This window comes from Apteryx rowi, unplaced genomic scaffold (assembly GCF_003343035.1).
Source record: "Apteryx rowi isolate R43461 unplaced genomic scaffold, aptRow1 scaffold_255, whole genome shotgun sequence".
Taxonomy (NCBI): Eukaryota; Metazoa; Chordata; class Aves; order Apterygiformes; family Apterygidae; genus Apteryx; species Apteryx rowi.
In genome coordinates, this window is record NW_020448919.1 from 867,087 (window position 1) to 891,720 (window position 24,634).

Below are 24,634 nucleotides of genomic sequence, written 5' to 3' on the forward strand. Positions count from 1 at the left end.
AAAAAAAAAAAAAAAAAAAAACAAGCAGAAAAACAGAAACTCTACCATGTGTTGGAGCCTTTAAGATCAATATAAACCTCTGCTACCTCAGCAAAACGGTAACATGCAACAGTGATAAATTTTCATCTTTCACATGGGCCAACTACTATAAGGCTGAATACATTTTTATTTAGCTATAGTAGTTCAAACATCTGATGAATGATCAGACTAAAGTCTCCTGGCTTCAGCAACAGATAACAGAGGACAGGCTGTTTCATCCTCTAACCTAATGCATTTTATTCCTTTCCCTCTAGTTTTTCCCCAGTTTTTTTCCTTCCTTACTCATACTGTGTGTCAGTCTATCCAGAATGATCCCCCTTAGAGCTAGCTGGAAGTGTTTGATGACAAATTCTTCTTGATTTGGAGCAGGAACTACCATATCCTGCATGAGTAATTTTGCCAAAAGGCTAGAAAGTCAGTCCTGCCCCCTCTACTCTAGCAAATACATGAACACACATACACCCACATAGACATATACTCACACACATGTAATAGATCCAGTGGTGTGATGCTACATGCTCAAATGTGAAAATCCTGGGTTTCAGTACTTTCTAAATCATATGGAGTACACATGATATAAATCCATCTCAAGTAAATCTCCTAATCAGCAAGCTATTCCCCACTTTGGGACATAGGCCCCTCTCTCTGGTTTGCAAATTTAAACACACATGCAAAATTATATTATATCTGACATTTATTCCAATGTTGAAGAGTGAAAAGATCTTTAGGTTTGAAACTGTTTCTGGCCCATTTCTACAGTTTACCCTTTGCATTTAACTCAGGCTATTTCTTCTTGTTCATGGTATCCAGGGATGAGCAGTGAAGGCAATGATAGACAAGGCAAGTGTCTGTCTGTTCTGTTGTATAGTTCACACAGTATGATCTCAGAATACAAGGAACCACAATCAAGAAAAAGCAAGGCAGCAGGGATCCCAAGCTGAGTAAAAGCATGGCTCCATCATGCACTAGGAGATGTATTTGAGAAAAGAGTTTTCTGTGTTCTGTGACACAGAAAAGAATTGAACGAAAATGGTACAGGCTCACTGCAGATGAGCTTGGGAGAATAGCAGTACCCAGCTCTAATAAAGTTCTGCTTCAGCAAACAGAAAAAGGAATTTTCAAGAGCTTTCAAGCCAGTGATATTGGGGTATTTTTTCACAACAATGCCCAAAAGCTCACTCTGATAAACAGAGCTTCCTGATGCATGCCGAGTCTCTAATTCAAAGCAAAGGAGGACTGTATCTTCTTGAATAAATTATTACAGGAACATTTTAACCTAATGAAGAAATATTTCTCTTAATTTGTTCATAAAAATATCTGGACTACTTTCACTAAAGTGTTAAGAAAAACCTAACTTTAGCCACATGCCAGATGTGGAAAATTTCACCCACACGTGGGTAAAGTAGGGCAACCTTAGAGGTAATTGGGAAAATTGTTTTAGAATGGGAAGTAACAGCTTCTCTTCCAACTGGAAATTGCCCATAATACATCCATTTTATTCTGAACTTAATATTAACCAACAAAAAAATATATTTACTTGCAACTTAAGGAATCTAACAATACTCCTTCAGATACTTTTTGTTAAAAATTAAACAGAGAAAACTACATAAAAAAACTCACACATATCACTTTACAAATTGAAAATAAATCAAGCTTGCAGAAAAATAATTACCTGCAAAAAAACAAATTAAACAACAGTGATAAACTAAGATAATAAGTACAAATATACCTTGTCCTTGAGGAACTCCATAAAATTCAGCAGCTATCCTTGCTGCTTCCTTACGATTCCCTTTCACAATGTAGAAATGACTAAGTATAGCAAGGCTGATCTTCACAAAAAGTTTAAAACAAAAAAGGGAAAGTATAGTAAAGTAGACATTAGATAGCTGCTGAGCAAAAGGACGATTTTCTTCTATGACAGTCATTGCTGCAGCAAGACCTCTCTCAGTGTTTGGGGTAGGGTTCTCAAATGTGTTGATAAGATCATATGGCTGCAGCCACGCACTCTTAGGAACAACTGGTCCTGAGGAAAGAAAATATCAGCTGGTCATGATGCTTGCTGCTCAAAATATGAGGATTATTTATACTGTACATAGTACTGAGTTCACTACCACTCCTGCTAGCCTGGTGATATTCAAGTGGGACAGAACATAACAGACACAGGTTCCAAGTTTCTGGATTGTACTTGTTCCACTTAAAAGGTCTGTCTCATTCCAGACTCTGCATTTGTATTTCATTTATCATATTTATACTTATTTAAAAAGGCACCGTCAAAAATATTAAGAACTTTAATTTCATGTAATGAGGCTAACAGCCTAAAAGTTAAATCAGTTTCTGCTAAGTTCTCCTGCTTCTAACATATAATTGTTCATTTTGTTCATTGCTCCCTTCTTTTATGATAGACTTTTTTTCTGTTTATAATGGAGAGAGAAACACATCAGCAATTACCTGAAATACAGATTAATAAAGAAACATAGATTTAAAATATACCGGCTTTGACAGTCTCTTGTTATTTCATTCAGGTTGAATGAAAGTACCTAGTATACATAGCTTATACTATTATACAAAAAAACAGTACTCAGAATGGATGATGAAAATCGAACTCCAAGATACTTTTATAAATCTCAGAACATTAAAATTAGCAAATAAACGCACTGGTAAATATAAAACATGGAAAATCTCTAATGCTTATGATACACATTTCATTGTGCTGTATCATATTATTTTAAACCAATGATGTGACAGGCTTTTTTTCTTGGCCAGTTTTGGAGAATGGAATCTAAATTCCTCAGATTTTTTTTTTTTGAACACAAATTAATTTGCTTATATGCCATCAGCTTATTACTCATAGTCATCAGCAGTTACTCACAAGTAGTTCCAGTAGTGTGAGTAATTGCTAGTGAGTGAATACCAGGGTTACAACATGACACCAACTGAAGAGCGACAGGACAGAACTGGATGCCTAAATAAGCTGTAACTCTAAAATAAAGAGCTGCAGCAGTACAGCTAAGGATTCTGTTTTAATTCCTTTATATCACCTTTTAAATAAAAAAGAACTAGTATCTTTAATTGTAGTTTTAAATAGTCTACCCCTAGTAATCTTAAACTGAAACACTCTTTCTATTCTACCCGGGGTTCTTTTGTCTGATGATCAGAAAAAAACATTTTAGAATGCTGGCAACAGTCCATCAGGAACAGAGGGTATGATCCAAATGTCACAGCATCCAAAGATCCCCCTGACTTCAATGAACAGAATATCAGACATACAAATTCATATTTTTAAAAGAGAAGTGGCAAAACAAAGATCCTCTTATGATCTGGCTCCAGAAAAGATTTATTAGAGTAAAAAAGCTATATTGTTTTCTGTAAACTATGTCCAAATAAACCTATGTAAATGAAGAAAGGGCAATGGTGTAAGGGAAAGGAAATGTGCTTGAGAATAAATATCACGATTTTTAACAGATAGGAACTAAATTATGCTTATCTTGAGAGAAGTGGACATTTAGTCTTTTTCCTTGAAAAAAGTCTTAAACCCACACAAAAGTCAAAACAGCAACYGGAAAAGGCAGTAAGAAAACAGTTTACACTGTAATCTATATCAGTCTGAGAACAAAATATATCTGTTTTCTCCTAAATTTATATTTAGGAGAAATTTAAATTTATAGACATTTTCTCATCCAGCTAGAATAGGAACTGCTCTTCTCATACCATAGTTAGAAGTAGGACGGAGTACTTAAAATGCCAAATGAAAATCCCTTTTTATATTTGGCACATTGTTATCTGACACTGAATTGAGGTGTCATGTTTTCCATAAGGATAAATAGGTATTATGTTCTGAGTCAGCACTGCCAATTTCCGTTTCAATCATTAATAGAAATGATATTTTCCTTAGTAACACATCCAGTACTTGGAATTTCATACTACTTCCATATTTCTACTAGCATTATTAAACCTAACTTAGTCAGTCCCCAGAATTCCCCAGCCATCTGAAGTACCTCTGTTTTGCAAATTTACCATGCTGAATAAGGAAGAATCGTAATTAGCTGATAGAAAAGCTTTTACCTCTTTATAGTGTTTTTTTACTTTACTCCACATGGCATCATCCAATAAGTGCTCTTCATCACCTGGACTTCTCCCACATTTTGTTAATTAACAGAACAGTCTCTTTTTGTAGAGGCAAAATTCAATAACAATTGCTATAAATAATAGATGGAGTTAATAGCAGCAGTCAAAGTTAATATTTTCATTACAATTCTGTTTCCTTCTTCTTATAACTGCAGTTGGGCAGAAATTTCTCAGTTGGTAAGTGTCTTCTTCAGGTTGAATTTTTCTGTAAAGTAACAGCAAAATAAAAACCCTTTTCTAAAATAAGGCTGTGGATGCACATAACATTTTGTTAAATGATCATTCTACTGTTAGAAACAACATGAAAACTGAGCAGGAGGGTTATCCCTGTACTGAATCTTGTCTTCTGTTCCCTCATAAGTTTCCCTCCATAGCTATAAACTACACAAAAATGAAAGAAATTATGAGTTTTGAGAATTTCAGCTCACATATGTTCATAAGAGGCTGGCAAAACTACTCTCCTAATAATATTTCTGTTTTCTAGCTCCATCTCTCTCTTCTGTGCCAACTTAACTGGAAATGCTCCAACTGCACAGAATAATTGAATTTATCCTAATCGAAGGCTACTGAGGCTCAGCAGAAGTGGCCATTATAGCATGTTGGCAAACCCATGCTACTAGGCACCCAGTCATGAAAACAGAATGACTGTCTAGATGCTAACACTCACATGGCATTTTGGAAGAATCAACAACGTGAATGCTGAGACTTGAGCACAAAGTAGTTGAGGGCAGGGCCCATGCAGATGAAGAGGACAGGAACAGAAAGCTACAGATGTTGCAACAGAAATCAGAAAGTAGAAGCATAAGTAAATAAATACAGGAGCTGACAATCAATGCAATGCTACACAAGAGTGTAAACACTGACATAAAAGTGTACCAAATTTCTATTTGCCCAGCAATGTGAAGCAACTGGAATGCTAATCTACAGCAGTGCTGAACACTGACAGCTTCCAAATAGAGATGTTTCACCAGTATGTAACAATCTAAAAAAAAAGTTAAAGCAATTGAAAACACCAGAGATCCAATCTGAACATCTGCATTTCTGGAATAGTTTTGACATCTGGGAAAGGAATTTCTCTGTACTTCATTTCCTCACTTGGGAAAAATCTCAGCAGGAGTGCTCTGAAGATGACTTCATCACTGTTTAAAAAAACAATAAACAAAAAACAGAAAACAAAAAAAAAACAAAACTGGAACTAATTAGGTATTTAATAAATTTTATTTTAATAGAAAATTTGGATAACAGACTTATATGAAATGAAATATGGAATAATCATTCATTTAACGGCTGCAAAAGGGATAGTGTGTAAAAATATTATAACATTTAAGGGTTTATCCTAATGCATAGGAAAAACAGGACCAAGCTACACTACAGACAAACAATGCTAGGGTTTTTGTTTTGCTTTGTTTGTTTTAGGAACATAAGAATAAAACTGTGCCAGACAAGGTACCTTCTAGCTTGGCATACTAGCCTACTCCCAGCAAATTAAAACAAGAATCAAGTAGTCATTCCTCTCGCATGCTTTCTCCATATCTGGCAATTAACTATTTTAATTTCAAAACTGCTCAAAGACTTCAAATGCTAGGTTTTACAGTCTTAACTTATCTCTTAATAGAGCTTGTTGTGATATCATTTATAAAAGTATGTTCAAAATAACTAATTGTCATTTTAAATGACAATTAAAGTAATTCATTTCAAACTATGGTCCTCAGATTAATAGAATATCAAAGTAGCTTGCCCTTAAATGCATTAATATGTAGCTGCTAATAAGTGGCCAACAGGAGAAAGGAAGTATTCCAGCAGTGGTACCTGTTTATGCTAATTTGAAGTGTTTGTGAATTTTAGTGTAATTTACCCACAATCTAAGCAAGTAACTTTTAGGGGGAAAAAAAAAAGCTATATCTTATAATGATTAATCACATAAGCACTTTAATGACCTCTTATTTTATTTTGGGGATTTCCTCAGCACTTCAGAAGATTGGTGTGTTTAATTTTCAGTATGGGAAAATTAAAAGAAAAATAACACAACTGATAYAATATTTGGTCTTTGAAGGTATCTTTGAATACTAAAGACTGTAAAACCCTTAAAAATATGATTTCTCAATATCAAACACTTTCTTCAGTTCTGGAAAATGTACTTACTTATAATTAAATCTTTCACAGTAGAATCCTTAAATTAGGTTAACGTAGGCTGTAGAAGAATAGTTGCACTCACAGCACAAAGTTTGTAACAAAAATTCTTAATCATTTACTTCAGTATTTTTGAGCTATATCTAAACATGTGAAAGTCAAAACACCTTTTTAAAGACAAAAGGTAAGCAAAAAAGTGTAAGGAATTACTTGTATGATACTTTGCCTGCATGTCTCACTTCAGATAGGAGATGTAGCTAAAAATACATAAGAAGTTAAGGCAGTCATTCTGGTCTTAATTTCTGAAACTTTTTGCTAATAAGAAAGATAATAAAAGATAATTTCATGAAGCAGGATGCCAGGCAGAGGAATAGAAACATCTCAGGTGCTCTGAGGGAATGCAATTGTTTACACATTATAGAGAATCCACCTGGAGAAACTTCTAAAACAATGACCTCAAAACAAAAAAGTTTAAAATAAAATTACTGAGAAGATACTACTTCTAGTATTGCTTTTCTGATGTAAGCATAAAATGCTTCATGAAGGACTCAAAGTGCTGAGAGGTCTGAGCTATGAAAAAGACAATACCTAATTCAGTATGAAAAATTACCTGCTTAGTGACTTGCTGACTTGTACTTTAATAGTTGTATTTAATAGTTGTATAGTTGTATTAATTCTCAATACTGAACATTTTATCTGACTCATCTGAAGCTACAGAATGATGTTKATGTCATTTCCTCATTGTCATATCTTCTTCAGGCTTTTTTGTATTATCATTTCCTGTTCAAAGCATTTGACCTGAATAAATCTAGATATACAGCAATTATTTTAAAATGCATTTGCTCGTGTATACTGTTATGCAAAATTACTTCCACTGCGTTACCTTAAGTTCACATTGAAGGTAAAGCGAAAGAGACAGACATACAATAAAGCAACCTTTTAAAAAACATTAAATGTTCTTTTCAATAATATCCTTAATATTATGAAAAGGTAAGTACTCCGCATCCATGCTTAGGCATAGGAAAACAAACAAACCACATTCATCTGAAAGCTACAAAAGGTTCAGAATTGGGAGTGATTGGGGGAAAGAAGAAACAGCTGTTGCTTCTTTTCCAAGTCAAGCCCTGTTACCACTCTTTCTTTAAAAAATATGAAGAGAGGATGTGGCAGAAGTACCAATTTTGTACTAGTATTTTGGGGGAATAGAAAGAGGAAAAGTGGGAGAAACAGAACACAAACTTTTGTCCAGAGAAGTCCAAGCTTCTCTRATATTTTCTCAGATTAAGAGCAAAACAGTTTAAGGACACCTCTGACAAGAAGAAAGAAAGAAACCAGCAAATGCAAGTAGATGGCTAACCACATGTGTACACATACATGAGTTAGTAGAGAGACATAAGCCAGAGAATTAGTGGAAGTGGGGATAGATTAGGGAACAGAAACAGATTTAAAAATATCTAATATTTTAATATGCAAAAAACTTACAGTATGCCTTTTTCCGAATAGTGTCCTGTATTTTTTCCCCTCTCATCCACTTYAGTCACTGACTGGTTTTAGCTTTTTGTCATACACAGCACATTATATACTATCAGTACTACAGTCCCATACCCAAAAGAATAAATTGTATCTAAAGATATTAAGAATGTAAGTAGATAATCATCCTCTAATAACTTACCTAGCAGCCCTTACTGAGGAAAGCAGCATTTAGTTTCAAAAGATTGTCATGTGGCATTTCCTTTATTGTTTTGCATGTGGCAAAGGGTTGGTTTGTTTGTTTGTTCTGGAGTTTTTGTTTTGTTTTTACTGCGTAACTTCGTTCGGATCTGAATTGCTTTTTCACTGCATCCTGTTGCTATCCTTAAAAATTCTACAGGCTTACTCTACCATATGACCAAGTTATATTCTCATCACAAAAACCTGAAACTTGTGTTGCATTGCCAACAGAAGCAAACACCACACTGTAAAATAAAGACATGGAATGCCTAAATCTCCTTTTTACAGCTTGTTTTCTTCCTCAAGAGCCTTAATGCCATGTCTGTCCAGAGCCTATAAAAACAAAGCAGCCTGAAGTTACAACTGATATCCAAAGTCATGTTTCTTTCAGACTTCTGCACTGCTATCATAACTCATGCTAGTCTCCTGCTTGCCCAACTAATGACTTTAATATTAAAGTGTCTTTCAAAATGCAAGGCAATGACTTATCCTTAAGTGTCATATAACAGGGGAAGATCAGGATAAGCTTCATAAAATGTTACCATCTTCATGCTCTGACTTCTGACACTCATCCTATTGGAGGACTGTGTATTCAAACACCATTTCTATTCTCTCATAAGACTATGAAACACACCAGTTCATTTAAAAAACTTCAACACAAAAATTCCCATATACAAGTTTTATTACATACATAGCTTCTCTCTGGATTTTGCTGTAGATCATCATTTCCACCAGATCTCCAAACTGTTATAGAAAGTCTGAGTTTCATGCCTTTGGGTGGATACAATCACACAGGGAATGCCTTTTTTTTTTCCACCATAGTATTAAAATCAGTGGTCTGCTACAGATTAGGCATTGTGTAAATCAAGTTCTTCTGGCATTGAAGCACATGAATGACAACTTTTTATTTGTAACATAATGAAAAGTTTACTTTTTCTACTGCTAACTTGTAATGAATTTAAATTGGTTTTATTCAGCTGTCTTGTCTTTCTGTAATTCCCTGCCTGTTGAAAATACTACTGCTATCTTTGGAAAATAGTTCTGACATACAGTCTTGCATATCTGGCTTCCCAGAGAATGGAGTTACTGTTCAAGGATTTACATACCAATCAGTATCTGTAGACATTACAGATGTTCTCTATATCACATGCACTTAAACACATAAAACCTAACTCAGATGTTTAAGTGATAATGTTAATTCCAGTTTTATAACTTTCTCAGTTCTTTAAAAGAATACACAGCAATTTTAAAGCTGTATCACTTTGCTCTATGCCCACTGGATAGCTGCTTGTCACAATGGTGAGAGATTCCACCTCAACAACAAGTCTAATATCAAACAATCCCTGCTATCAGCAGGGATGATAATGATGATTATCAGATCAGCATGTTTGATCTGCTTAACAACTCTATCTAATTGCTGACAGTAAAGTCCTGTGTCTATAGTAGAGAAGTAAGGTAGCTATAACTGACTTGCTTACAAATAAATCCAGTCTGAGTCGTGCCTTTACAAGTTTGTCCTAGAATATTTCTTTCAGTCCTGTCTGGAGAGTTATCACAACACAAATATCAAGAGTAATATAAGAGAAGATTCCCAAAAAAGTCATGTGTGTACTTGGAGACATTACTAAAACCAGAACCATGTCAGACAGCAAGCACACACAGTCTGTTGACAGACAAACTCTAGCAAATCTTGCCGTGCAGGAGTTAAAAAAGTTACCACCTCCAGCCGCCCATTCCATTCCTCTGCTAAAGGTTCTTGCCCCTCTTCCTCCCTTCCTGGAAATCAACACGAAGGAATGTGTGCCTGTATTCAGCCATTTCACTTCAAAGATCTGGCAGTTTAAACTGCCGGTAATTTTAAGCTAACCTACTGGAGTCTAACTGAAAAAAAGCTCTCACACACCTTACCACCTATTCTGCTGCAGAGACAGTAACCTTCAGCTAAGAAGTAATGCAAACCATGAGAGGAAAGTAATATCAAAACACACATACAAGCTGCATATTAATAGAGATGTTTAGTTGTAATTTATATGGAGTGAAGGGTCTCCTCATTTTGCATCTCTTTTCCCTTTGTATAATTCCTTTCTTGGGTCCAGATACCTCTATCACCAATGATATATCTATAGAACTATAGACATGTATAGATCAAAATTTCTGTTTCAAGTGACAGCTTTCAAAAGACCAAATTTGCACCTGTAACTACAGACACTTTGCCACTTTGAAACCTAGACAGACTTCTTCAGCTGCTTGAATTAATACAAAATAGTTTAATAAGACCAGAAAGTACCTATAATAATCCTTTATTTCTTTATGTGCAAGACCTTTAAAATATATTGTCAAGATGAGATCATTGACACAGTTATTCTGAAGTGAAAAGTTTACTTGAAGTAACAGCTGAGTTGTAAATGGTTTTTGTCACCAATTTGAAGTTTCTTTCATAATTTTTAGGTTTTATTCTGCGTTATGGTCTTTTAATTTTAACTGATTTTTCTTTATTACCATTTGTTTCTATAAAAAAGTGAAATCACCTCTTTCCCTTAACTTTCTATCTACCTTTTCAATTTTCTGTCAGGTTTTCTTCTAGACAGTAAAAGTGGCTTCATTTGTCTTTTCTTCTGTGAAACGTTTATTTTTGATGCTTACGAACGGTACTAATAAAAGCAAATTACTAAGTCAATTACATGATTTGGTAGGGATGACAGTTAAAAGATTATACTGCAAGCATATGTCAAGAGGTCACTATACACTGACTCCTGTGGCTAGTATTAATATTCAAAATGTTTTTTCCATCCATTAAAATTGATATCAGTTAAGTGATATCATCATGACAGAGCTAGCAAAACATTCTTTTCCTCAAGCTGAGGCATGACAGTCTCTACTTGGTGCTTTTACAAGAGACATAAAAATACTTCGTGATGAAGAACTTAGAACTGACTTAGGGAATGAGGTAAAACTAGAGTGAGGTGGATCAGTGGCACATGGGCTTTTTGCCACAGAATGCAAAGCACAACGAAGCGTGAAAGCTTCAGCTAAACCAGTGATGTATGAGAGGACTTTACCTTACATGGCTTTGTATGCCATGTAATAGGCAATAGCAAATCTGCTTGGAGCCAAAAATGAACTGCTTTGGGCTCCAAAACATAATTAGAGTCAGTTTTGGAGCCAAGAATATTTGGTCTCATCTCCAATCCAGTGTTCTAATACAAGYGAATAAGACACTGTTATAAAACAAAGTTAATTCTGAAATCAGAAATTAAAAATTCCCTGACACCTTCTTGCTGGAGAACTTTGAATACAGATACAAGTGAAAATTTCTGTACACCATAAATCTAGTAAAACTCTAGTATCAATAGCCCCTCACACAATCTCCTAGGCACCCTCTTTTCATCAGGATGGGGAAAGGACTATTGCTGCAAATTCCCTTTCAGCCGTTAGATTATCCTGTTATTCTCTGTACTTTTTAGATCCACAGTGAAAAAATGAAAGTGAGAAGGAGGTGAGAAACAAAAACCCTTCAGTGCAGTCCATAAAGACTACTTCTCTTGGCCCACAGCCTTCCCACACCAGTTGTAAAACCAACCCTCCCAGAAGAGGTGCTAAGTGAACGGAGGCTGATGCAGCAGAGACAAAAAATTCCCTAAGCTGTTCATCACCACCTTTATTCTGATATCTGATGACATTTATTTTAATTCTCATCTGCATAGTCAGAGCTGCCAAAGAGGTTCCAGGTTCCTATTGCCTCTTGAGGAGTTAACGTTTCAAGAAACAATAAAAGGCAAATTCAATAAAGGATGTAGACACTTATGGTAAAATTTAGGAAGCATATATAGGTCCCTAGATCAAAATAAGTTATCTATAAAGTCTTCATCTAACTACTTAAGTGCAAAAGAAGCCACAGGCACCTAAATTTTCACCATCTGGGCTGAACTGAGTATCTCCCTTTCACCTGGAATTCACAAACCCAAATATCAGCCACTTCAAAGGTCTTATCTTAGAGTGTCCAGAGAACTAGACACATTTGTACTAGAAACAACCTTGACTTCACCAGAAAAGCAAAGAACTCACAGCAATCTTTGTTGATGGTCAATGTCAACACTTGCCATTTTATTTATGCATGATTAAAGGAATTACTCACAAACTGGAACATCAGAGTAGAACATCTCAACTAAACAAGGCTCAAAACCTCTCCCTCGGAAGATTAATCATGAGCTGCAGATTGCTGAAGACTCCACACCATTTGTATTTCCCTGTATACCGTGCTTTCAAGTGTCACCTTATCTACAGGTTCTTTTAAAATAAATCCAAAAGAACATAACCAACAGCTGTATTTATTCATCCGTCTTAAGAATACAGAGCTAACCTGAATTCAGTTAAGGAGCTGACCTTTTTGATTTCAGCCTTGTTAGGTACTCAACTGCTGCCTTGGAAATTTCACTACTTTACTCCTACAATTTCTGCTTCAGTTTCTTAAGTTTTCCCCAACAGCAGAGTTGTTTAATACCTAACTAAAAACTGTAATTAGCAACTATAAGAATTAAAAGCAAGAGCAAAGGCAATCAAGCTTTTTGTTTGCAGATACAAGAGAAAAGCAACTACAGATACAGTTACATATACTCAGGCTGGGTAGAAATGCAGACCATTAATAATTTTTTTTCCCTCCTCTTCTGTTCCCCCTGCCCYGCCCTTATCTACAAAGGTTTTATTTCTTCCCTCAGTCTCAGAGCTGAAATCTCAGTTACAGGGGAGGTAAAGAAACACCACCATTATTATATATTTTTCAGAACATCCTGACAATTAGCACTTTCTTCCCCCTATCCCTTTCGTCTCCATGAGGCCTTCCACCTTTTTAGATGCCTGTGTCTTCTCAGCTCCCATTTCTACTCCCTGAATTTAGAGCATTGGAGCCTAAGCCTTGCGAAGGGGAAGTTATGTTTAACTGAACTACTGCTGACACCTGTTGTCAGACCTAAGTAATTTTTCTTGTTAACCAGGCCTAGTAACCTACTGAATACAGGCAAATGTACAAAAAAAAAAAAAAAAAAAAGTGGGGGGGTTCTGGGGGGGGGGGGAGGGGGCGGGGGAAGGAGTGTTTCTCACCCAGGCTTAGTTTACAGACTTTTAGAAGGAAGGAGAGAGAAAAATCATGTCACATGCTCTTCCTCTCCTCCATCCTCAGACTCATCATATCATGTGTTCCCAGGTTTGTAACTCAGAAGTCCAGGGTGCAGGAATGGGAATCAATTCAGGGGCCTGGGAAGACGAGATGGAAACCACCTTGCTAGATGAGCTAAGTTTTGCTAGCAGCTCTCTGAAGTGAAATCTTCACCCAATAGGGTGAAGGACTGCCCCATCCTGAAAATGGTGTGAGATCACTGAGCCATTTGGTAAAGAAGAAAATTCTAAGAAGAAGCCTATCTACTAAATGAGGTCTCTAGACATGACCAAAAATGCTATATGATTTATTTATATATCTATTCATTTCCACTTTATTACATACATATTTAATAACTGAAACACCAGGAAATAATGTAATGAATGACAAGGTGTAATAGCAGCTAAAGCAAGATACAGACATCAAGGGAAAAAAAACAAAAAACCTTTCCCTCAAATGTTATTTCCATTTTATTATATAGCCATAAATACAAAAATCCACTAGAGATAGAAAAACCAATTTCCCTCCAAAAACAAATCCCTTAGGAATGCAACAGGTGGCAAACAGAGTCACCTCACAACACATGCTCAGGTTTGTAACAACTCCTTTTTCCAAAGTTATGCACGAAATAGGACAGGAATATATACCGCAAGTAGTAGCAACGAGGGCGCCAAAGAGCAGCCACAAGAAGTTGCTCGCACACTGGGCACTACTCTGAGGGGACACGACTGCATCCCCATCACACACTACTCTGTGCCGACCCGGCTGCAACTGAGCACTGAGGCCCTTCCCAGAGCCACACACGACGCAGACTGGCAAGCTGCTCTGATGCCTGACTGCTCACAACAACAAATAAATAAATAAATAAATAATAAATTCAGTACGCACTACAGAATGACGCAGGCACTTTTCTTCAGGTCCTTTTTTTCTGCTATAAGCCAGACCTAGCAGTCGACAAAGAAACACACAGAATTACTTTACAGGCTCCTTTATAAAAATCGATCACGTGACACCAAATCTGGTAAGAAACAAAAAAAGCACAGTGCAAACGAGGAGCACCTTTACCGTGCCCCAGAGGAGAAAATCAGAGGGCACAAAACTGCCCCCCAAACGCTGAAGGATGAGAGGCGCCCCGGAGGCTGCGGGGCTCACAGCGGCACGGCGGCTCCGAAGCTAGAGGTCAGCGGGGAGSCGAGCGGCCGCCGGGCTACGGGGAGCCCGCAGCCACGCCGCTGCCAACCGTCGCGGCGGTCCAACGGCCGAGGGAGGCCCCGCCCCCCAGGTGGGCGGGCTCGCGGCGGGGCCGCGCCTCCCCCCGCCGGCCGCGCGCGCGCCGCAGCACCTCTTCCTCTGCGGGCCTGAGGAAACGCGCCGCCGCCCGCTTCCTACCGTGCCCCAGTGCCGCTGGGCCCCGTGGTGCCGCCCTCCATCTCCCGCCTCGGAGCTGCGGCTGGGTCGGGCCGGGAGCCTCGGAGCCTGCGTGGCGCGGCGGCCGGGCCGAGCGGGGAGATGAACACGGTGCTGTCCCGGGCCAACTCGCTCTTCGCCTTCTCGCTGAGCGTGATGGCGGCGCTCACCTTCGGCTGCTTCATCACCACCGCCTTCAAGGAGCGCAGCGTGCCCGTCAGCATCGCAGTCTCCCGGGTCGTGCTGTGAGTGCGGGGCGGGCGGCGCGGCCGCCGCTCGACTCCCCCCGCGGCGGGCGGGAGAGGAGGGGGGGAGGCGGCACCCCGCGCGGGAGGCGGAGAGGAGCTGCGCTGGGGGCTCCGCGTCCTCCCGGGGACGTTACCGCCGCGGCGAGCGGCCGTTGGGGGCGGCGCGCTGGGGGACGTTACGGCCGCGGCGAGCGGCCGTTGGGGCGCGCTGCCTCAAGGCAACTCGGCTCGCCCCCCCCGCCGGGGCCAAGCACTTCCTGCTGCCGGTCGCTGCTCTCTTCCCCCCCGGCAGTTCCCTGGGTCCGCTGGTGTTTCGGTGAGGGCCGGGGAGCTCTCCGCTTCCTGCCCTGCTGCCCCCGCGGGGCCAATGAGGGAGCCCCACGACGGCGCTCCGCCGCCCCCGGGCGGGCGGGCCTGCGCCTGCAGCCGTCTGCTGGTTTCCGCTGGACTTCGCGTTAAACTACTAACTTCTTCAGTATGTTAACGGGAGCCGTTTGGGTAAACACATACGGTTGCTCGCTGGAAAACGCCAGCCGGGTTTTCTGTATCAGGGTAGTGACTTACAGGGGAATCAAGCGTATGCAACAAAGGATCTCCCTTTTCGACAGTTTTTTTGGGGGGGGGGGAGCAAGCTCCTAAATGAACATATAGTTTATCTCCCTAGTGCAATTTTTTTAGTTAGTAGTTCCCTCAGATTTTTCCAGTGGTAACGTATTTCCCTTGTTTGTGGGTTCAGTGGCAGTAGACTCACTCAGGTGGTCATATCTTCCTGTGAACTGCACCAGGTATAGAATATGTAACACCATATTGAAAGCATTTTGCCTCCATGACAAAAAGTGCTGATGCAGACTTGTGCCAGCAGAACTTCTTTTGCAATTTTTTTTTCCAAGAGGAAACTCTGTCACAGAAAACTTCCAGCTAGATAAGTATGTATGAGATGAAGGGCTGTAGTTTCACAAGTAGCTGAGCAGGTGCAATAGCTTGCTCCCACCACCAAAAAAATGAAGGTCTTGCTGCTACTTCTAGCTGCACGGTCCTTTACCAGAGCTGCACATGGAAATGGGGCTCACTGGATACTTTTTGGAGCTGTTTTAACTCACTAACCCATCAAAATGTGTCCATTTTTTTGCTGGGTTTGTTTTCTACCAGGTTAGTGAGTTAAAGCAGCTCATGGAGCAGTCTGGTGAGCTTTGGAGCTACCCCAGGGTAAGTGATAGGAGTGGATGGCTGAGAGCTGGGTTGGAAAGGGGAGATGAATACAAATGAAGAGTGGGAACTGCAATCATCTTTTGGATGGATTGAGGACTATTCCTTTAAATAGCATAAAGCTGCCATAAAAGCACATTTTGAGTGTTCTGGCAAACTGAAAAGATGAGAGATGTCATACTAATGCTTAACCTGGATGAAATTTGTACTGCCAGTGACTTCAGTGGTGCACAGATCTGGTATTAATGAAAGTGGCATACCTTAGCTGCTTTTCTTGAACTCCTTAGAAGTGATCTGCAGACCCCAGGTTGAGTCCTGTTATGCCACCAGATTGACAGTGATTCTGAAATGAAGCCACATTCCTGAAAAGAATTACTACTTACAAAGATGTTGATTTTTGCGAAGGGATGGAAATTACTAGCTAATCTTAAACAGGGAGGGTTTGGGAGTGTTTTTTCTTAAATACTGTCTTTAAAAGTGGGTTTTTTTGTTTTCACCACTTGGTTTATAGTGTTTTTTTTTTCTTTGAGATCACTGAACTTAGTCTTCATGAAATGATATTTTCAAACTGGAATAAATGTAACTGACAAGTTCATAATTGCTAAAATCTTTCTGTTACATTAGGAGTTAAGGTTCAGAGTTCATTGCCAACCTGCTTATGGTATTCCTAATTGTAGATAGTAGGTTTGGTAAATTACTTTCAGATGTATTCAAAGTTTAGCGTTTTGCTGTCTTTCAGTGTTGGTTTCCAGTTTCTTTTTCCAATGCAGTTTAATATGATTATGTCAGATATTTTTCCAAATGCGAATTTGTATTTAAATAATAGTTTTGATACCCAGGATTTTATTAAAGTAGAGAGGAAAATAAGCATTTTCTTTTTGTTACTACTTAATACCTGTATGTGCCAGAGGGAGATTTTGTAAGTTGTGTGAACTACAAACATAAAACCCAATTTATCAATGCTTGGAGTGCCCTTTATGAGAATAAGCACTAGAGCCCTTTTTTATAGAAAGTCCAGAAATAACTTTGAAAATGGTTGCCAGCAGACAACTATGCTACTGATGTTCTGGTCAGCTTTGTATATTTGAGGATGGCTAACACATACTTTACTATACTGAAAAGTAGTGCAATTTAGATACAGATGGATATGGATTTTTGTAAACAGGAAAAAGTCCACAYGCTATTTCTATAACTCTTGTAGACTACTGTGGTGTCAAGGTATCTCATTCAAAACTGCATCTCCAAACCTTCCAGGAGGCAGATATTGTTTTACTATGTGATTACACTGTAGCCAAAAACCTTTAAAAGAAGGTACAGAAAATGGATGAAGGGATTATGTGGCAAAAATTATCATTTATGTAAAATATACAAGAAAAATAATGAGAAAAGATAATTTTGTGTTTTGTTTTATCTTAGAAAAAATGTAGAAGATTTCACTGGACCTAGAGAAAGAAGTGATCTGGGATTCGTCACATTTGACATTACTGCAGATATCCTTAATGGAAAAAATGGTTTGCAAATGTTTGAAATAAGAATATCTTGACATCTATTTTTGTTACCTTATAATCTTCAGATATTCAGGACTTGAGGGAAAAACAGCAATTTGTCTTGAAATCTAAATTTAAAGCAGTGAAAGATAGTATTTTATATAGTTATGGCAGTAAACTAGGACTTAGAATATCTGTTCTGTGGCTGGTAAATGATATGGGGCGAGTCATTTCCTCTTTTCATTATGTCTGCTTTTAAAATAGGGCTCTGTAATGAAATGTGGTGTTACTGTTAAGTGAGGTTTGTATTGGTGGTTTGAGGTGTGAATTAATTCTAGGGATTACATAACATGCTATTTTGACTGCCATACTGAGTCTAAAGAACTCTGATGCAACTTTCAAACTCATTTTGTTGTGAGGGCATGGCTCTCAAAATTCTGTCTTCCTCATAGTCATATACAAATACCTGTCTTGCTTTCAAAATAAAAAGTAGTCATAGTCTTTTACTTGCTTAGATATTAAATTATCAGAGTAGCGTGAAATTCATCAAGAAGCATATGAAGTTCTACAAAATTAGTCACATTCTTTCTCGTTGCTGCTATCTTTGTGCAACTTTTCTTCTTCTTGGCTTCCCTGATAGCCTGCTTTTTATTTGGTGGGGTTGGGGTTGTTTGAGGATTTGTTTGTTTTGTTTTTATTTTGGATGGATTATTTGACAGTAGAAGGGAATCATTCTTAAGATCTGGAGTCTTGAAATAAAAATTCTGTATTTTCTGCAGAAACCACTACCAAAGATGAGGTGGCATGTTTTACCTCACTTAGGTCATTACACTAAGCCTTGTTTTTCAACTGATTTGAGATTGCTGGGATTTTCTCTGTCTCCCATTTTTTGCCACTGCCTTAGGCATGACATTGATTTCCTCTGTGCATCAGTTCTCCTGTTGTGGAGAATAATACATTGTGTAAAGCAAACCAAACAAAATATAAATCTTGAATGGATGTGAAAGCTGGATAAACAGGTTAATTGGATTTTGCAGGTTTTTGATGCGCAGGATTGAGGGGCTTTATCATCTGGAAGCACAGGGGAGGTGAACTCTTAAGTCTGAGTTCTACCTCTGAAATGCTTATAGGTATCAAAACCAGAGACTTAAAATTCTTTTGAAGCAGGCAAACTGAATTGTATACTGTTGGAGGGGTGGGGGAGGAGGAGGGAAAGGGAGAAAGGGGACCTCTGGAAGAAGCATTCTTTAAAAAGAATTAGTCTGCAATATGTGAACATCAAAGATTCCGTGTTTTAATAGGTGGGGTTTTTTAGTAGCAGTAGTATTAAATTTGCTTATAAAACCCTTACTTAATCTTGTGTGCCTGATATAAATAAGTCTYGCTGCTCCACAGTGTTTGGAGTTGTAAAATACAACTTAAAAAAAAAAAAAGTTGTAAAAGGTTATTGGTACATTTGTTCTTCTAGTTATGAGGAAACGCATGGTTAGTCCCAGTGGGAATTAAATAAAATGACTGTTACAAAAAGCAACTAGGGAAGGAGAAGAGACAGTTCTCAAACTCTTGTTAACATATTTAATTCATGGTGAACTTGAGGAATTACTTCAGATATCTTTTTTTGTGTTTTTTTTTTTTTAAACATCATTTGTCATTTTCAGTCAGATGACTAAAAATATTCAAGTAAAATAGTTCCAGTTGTTCTTGTGGAAACAGCAATCAATTAGTTAACTCTTTCCTTGCTTCTTCTTTGAGTTAAAGGCTAAAAACAAGATTCTGAATTGGGATAAGCAGAGCAAGATAGAAGAGAGATTTTGAGGCTGCCCCGGGGAATTGGTTTCATTTATTTGTCAAGGTAGTGGAGAATGGAATAAAAAAGAAAGCATATCTTGGTGTGTCAGGAATGAAAAAAGGGTTTAACAGCTAATCTTCATTGTTAGTTAAATGGTATTTTCCTTAACAGCTGCACATGATGCATTTTATTGTTAAATAAACAACAGACAAGTATTTAAAGTATCAGATAGCATTATTATTACACTGACAATCTCAAATAGTAGTTGTCAGTTCTTTACTGTTGATCAGAAATTTGAGCAGAGTTTTCTAACAGTTTGCTAGGCTGATTTTTTTTTTTTTTTTTTCCTTATAGTACACAGGTAAATGAATTTGATAATGCATAATGTTGCTTTCAATATGGTATTCCTCTCATCTGGTAATTTTTTTTTTTCTATGTGGGTATTACAGGCTCTTTGAGGCTGTTATACTGCTCTCTACCCATTTCATAAGTATTTATATATTTTTTAATGCTATTGGCTCTGGGTCCATAGTTAGACATCAGTGTTCTTTCAGTATAAATAATAGCCTGAAGACATTTAGTAAGTAATTTTGTCTTGCCTTTTATGTTTAATGTTTTATAGTAGACTAACTAGCAGTAGATTCTGTTTACTAGCTTGTAATGCCAAATACAGATCTCTTAAAACATTTGAGGAAATCATATCTCTGTAATGAAATCTAATTCTGTGTTTTTTTTTCTGGGGAGTGGGGGGTAATTTAAGTGATTAAAGTATCTGTTAGGACTCTTGGAAATGCACTGATTTATAAATAAGATGAGGGATGTTGAAATGTAAACTCACTGCTATTTATCGTAGTCTAGTTAGATCTAGTGAAAAAAAAATCAGGTTATGTAAGTACAATGTGTTATTTTTCTTAACTTGCATACATCTGCAGAGTATATTTGACTGGAATGTTAAACAATTGTTTCTGTATTTGTCTGCAGAATATTCAACAAAAAACAATGTAAGTATCAAAAAGAAAGTCAAAGCCATTACCCGTTTTGTACTGCAGCTATCTTTAACATTCTGTAGTGCTGTTGGAAAGAATTGAGGCACCAGTATTTCCTACCAGCTTGGACTGGTTTCACTGGCCTTCATGATTTATTTCGTCAACAGTTTAACTGGAGGTGTAGGAGGTTCAAAAACTGATGAGACTTGACTTAATATGTGCTTATCAGAGGGGGAGAAGAGTAACTCCAGCCTTGTCGTTCACTTACAATAGTGGATTGTAAATTACTTATTTCCACTTATTTGTCCTTTTTGTTGTACTTTTCCCTAACTTTCTGTAATTGACTGCTGTTAAGAGACAGGATGTAGTGGCCTTTGGTCCTGTCAGGTGTAGTGGATCTTTTGTTCTTAGATCACAGAACACAGAAATGTTTGCCCATGCCCCATGACACTTTTGTATTATCTTGACTGATTTCTCAAAATTGTGACCTTTGTTGCATCAGTTGTTATGGATTTTCACTTTGGATATCTGTGGGCTTTTTTCATTTACCTGACAGGAGCTGTGTGGAACAGTTTATTGAAATTAATTATTTTAATAAAACACCATATTGCCATGGCAACACTGAATTCTAGTTTAAGCTAGTGTGGTCATGTTGCAAGGATGGATTGAAGGTTTGGATTTTTTTACTTGCTGCACAAACTATCTCATTAACTCTTCCTTTAAAAAAAAAAAAAAAGTGTGTGTGTGTATATATGTATATGTATGTATATATATATATAAAAATAAATTCTGGTAGCTATTTCTGTTTGTGTAGGATTCTTTATTGGTGACCAGGACTTCATTATCTTGTTTCCTRTTTAATTTATTTTTACACTAGTTCTCACAAATAAGCACATTGAGAAATACTTTATCTAAATGGTACCAGAAGTTACTAAACAGGACTGTAAACAATATGTCATCCTTACTGTGTAATTAACTCAAAAGAACAGTATACAGTTTCAAGTATTTAAGAATTTGGGATATGTATTTTTGAGGTATTCATACAACTCCTGTAACTATCCTTGCATTTCAAACAATTTTTTTTCCATTAAAAACAGCAAAAATGTTAAATACCTTGGCAGTGTCATGATAGTATAATTCAAATCTTTCATTTGAAATGAAGTCTAAATACTGCTTTTAAAAAGAGAAGAAAAAAAAAAAAAGCTTAACTTTACAATTCAGAAGGAATGTTCACCATACTTTGTAGTCTTTGAAATCTTCTGATCCTTAAAATAGTTTCATCATGTTTTATTGAACTGTTTTGTTGTTGTTTCTGTTCATTATCTGTGCCACACTTCATTGTTTAATGGTACATCCACCCCCTCCCTATGCATTATTTGTTAAATTATTTTTATGGATTTCGAGCATGTACTTCAAATTCAGGTCTTCTAGATGGATAATGCTTTGAAATTTCAGCTATTGAATATGCTCTGTTAAGTTAGCTTGCTGATTTAATTAAAATTGTATTCTTAGGCTCTGAACCAGGTGGTCCTTTGGGACAAGATCATTTTGAGGGGAGATAATCCAAGGCTGTTCTTAAAAGATATGAAGTCAAAATACTTTTTCTTTGATGATGGAAATGGTCTCAAGTAAGTAAATCATTATTTTTCTTCATAGTAACTTGATTTACTTACTTTGCATTTTACATACCTCTTGGTGTTGCTGTGGTAAGGAAACTGTATTCTTTTGATACATTGTTCAGTCTGTTGCATCTTTGTAGTCTGATTGGTGGGATATCTTATATCCCAAGGTCACATTCTGTTTCTGTAGACTAGAGAACAGCTAATAAGAGCAGTAGGCTGCGGGGCTTCTACTTCTGACACTTTTTCTATCTGCAGATTTGGTTCTGTGCTGCCAGCCATGGCATGCACTTAACTCCTTTGGAGTTGGATAATAGTAGAAAAATTCTTATCTTGAGAATAGGCAATATTTCATGAAGTAACTTTGTGAAAATAGAAAGTTATTTCACCCTTACGTGAAATTCAAAAGCCCATTGTTTCTGGATCAGGAAAATTATTCGTATCCTAAATTAGTTAATCTGAGTATTTGTTAACTAAATTAGTTAGAGTATTTGTGCTGATATTCTTTGTTGATTTTGCAGGGGAAACAGGAACATCACTTTGACTCTCTCCTGGAACGTTGTACCAAATGCTGGCATTCTACCTCTTGTGACAGGGTCAGGACATGTGTCTGTTCCTTTCCCAGATACCTATGAAACAACAAAAAGTTATTAAATTATAATATTGAATCCTAAGCAACATATTTTTATACTTGTATATTGTGAATAAATTTTATTGTGGTTTCTTCTCCCATCCCATGCAACCCTCCAATAAAAGGTACTTARTTTCCTCAGGTCTAACAGCATAGGAAAGGGAAATGAAAGTTCAGTTCTTTTTTAAATAAAACATTGAAACTGAAACTTAAAGGAAAAGTTAATTGCTGAGTTAGTTTGGGATTTTTCTTTTGTTTTGGAAAACTGAGCACTGTTTGCTGGCCACCTGGGTATAGATCTACCTTTCTTTTAAATAAACATCTTAAAACCAGAAACTAGCCTCATTGTTTTTTAAGGTACTGTAATAGTTATTCGAGTTCTACACAAATTAAATACACTCTCCAGAGTCAAATTTCTACGTGTACCTGAAGGAACTGACTATTCTGTTTTACAGCTTTTGCTAAATGTATGTGTAGCATGTTACAGTAGGGTAGACTTGCTCCTTTGTAGAACTGCCAACAGCTACTTTGGAAACTGATGGTTTGTTATCTGTCTGTCAGCTTGGAGATCTCATCTGAGTGCATTAATGTAACAAGTCTCCAGTTCTATGTTATAAAGCACTTTAACTGCATATAACATAGATGATAATGCAGCTGACTGCTAGAATAAAAAGAAATATTTTTCAGTGTATTAATCATAAATCAGCTTTAAAAAATGCTTTTAACAAGCTGTCTACACAGCACCCACTTAATTTTTTTACTGGGATCTACTCAGCAAGAAAAACGAACGCACTTGTTCCAGGGTTTGCTGGGATAACTAGATATTGGAAGGGCCCTCCATAGCTAGGAATGGGACAGACATTCTGCAAAAGAGTCCAGGAAAACATTTTAGAAACACAGGATTTCTGACAGCGGTATAAGAGAGGAGCCTAGATAGATTTACCAATTTGGATTTGGACATGAGTTTACCTGCAAGTCCCTGATTTGCACCAACCAGGAAAGATAGGGTAGCAGTTTTCATAAGGAATTTCAGTCAGTGCCTCTACTGAAAAAGATGTGGCCTATCTGTGGCAGCACATCTTACTCTCTGCATCCTTCCTCCCCCAGCTACAGGCACAAATGCTTGCCATAGTTGGATGGAGAGAAAAAATGCAGGATATAAGGATTGGGTCTTGGCAATAATGATGGTTTATACTAATCAATTAGTGTTTCTTACTGGGAATAAATAGTGATTTTTATCTAGAAGGAGGGGCACATTGCCAGTATTAGCCTCCTGACATAGAATTTGAGCAAACTTTGGTAGACCTGAGTTCCATTTCCAATAATAAATACTATATATTTATTAGGAGTTGATTTATTGCCAAACACRTGGAATGTTCTGAATGGGGTGGGGATTTTCAATAAGAGCAAATATAGTCTGAAATTAAAGCTAAAAAGGAGTTTTTTAATATTACAAATCATGAACAATAATACAGAACCGAAGATAATTGCGGTGTGGCAAACCTTCAGAAGAAGAGATACAGAAGATTGGAAGGTTAAGATTGGAAGACAAATAGTGAAAAAGATGAAGACAGAATACTGAATTATGTCTAGATAGAAAGCTGGTCATTGATTTTAATTTGTTCTACATTTTAAACAAGAATACAATTACTGAAATTGGAAATTTAAATTCAAGACAAAACTAGCTTTCTGTACAATATTTAGAAAAGCTATGTAGAACTAAAACTCTGTGCATGTAAATGTTCTCTTTTACTAATAAACTGTGGTCTGCAATGGGACAGCTACAAGTAATAAGAAACTTCCCTTAGGGAGACTGTTCTTCATAACCTGCTGTTCTGTAGCTTTACTTTTCCTCTGAAGGATGTACTGTCCGTCATTGTGGAAAGGGTAATGGAATACTTTGGCTACAGATGTTATTTTCTATGATGTATCTTTATCCTTAAAAGTGTACTAATTATCTCTCTCCCTTCTTCTCTCTGCGTGCTCCCTTGCCCCCAAAGTGGAAAAAAAACCCACTAAAGGTGCCTTGTCCTTTTTTTATTTACTAAGCTGGAGATACTAAATTAATTTTTTTTCAGAGTATACTCAGCACTTTCATATGTTTG

The 24,634-nt window shown here is 37.3% G+C and overlaps 2 protein-coding genes across 6 annotated transcripts in view; one reads left to right on the forward strand and one right to left on the reverse strand.

Annotated features, from left to right (window-relative positions):
- The window catches only part of ASB5 (ankyrin repeat and SOCS box containing 5), a 40,422-nt gene extending 26,046 nt beyond the window's left edge, over window positions 1-14,376 (reverse strand). Inside the window, exons 1-3 of one of the 5 annotated variants that reach the window (XM_026067228.1) lie at window positions 14,045-14,376; window positions 4,102-4,369; window positions 1,769-2,062 (exon numbers count right to left, since the gene is read on the reverse strand). In XM_026067228.1, the coding sequence (XP_025923013.1) occupies window positions 1,769-1,964 (196 nt within the window). In that variant the 5' untranslated portion in view covers window positions 1,965-2,062; window positions 4,102-4,369; window positions 14,045-14,376. The other 4 variants (XM_026067229.1, XM_026067231.1, XM_026067230.1 and 1 more) reach the window with 4 other exon arrangements.
- A 65-nt stretch (window positions 14,377-14,441) lies between these two features.
- On the forward strand, window positions 14,442-24,307 carry SPCS3 (signal peptidase complex subunit 3). The gene is made up of 5 exons (XM_026067232.1): window positions 14,442-14,808; window positions 17,434-17,507; window positions 20,218-20,294; window positions 21,792-21,907; window positions 22,420-24,307. Exons 1-5 carry the CDS (start codon window positions 14,666-14,668, stop codon window positions 22,550-22,552), a joined length of 543 nt encoding a protein of 180 aa, XP_025923017.1. The 5' UTR covers window positions 14,442-14,665; the 3' UTR covers window positions 22,553-24,307.
- The last annotated feature ends 327 nt before the right edge of the window (window positions 24,308-24,634 follow it).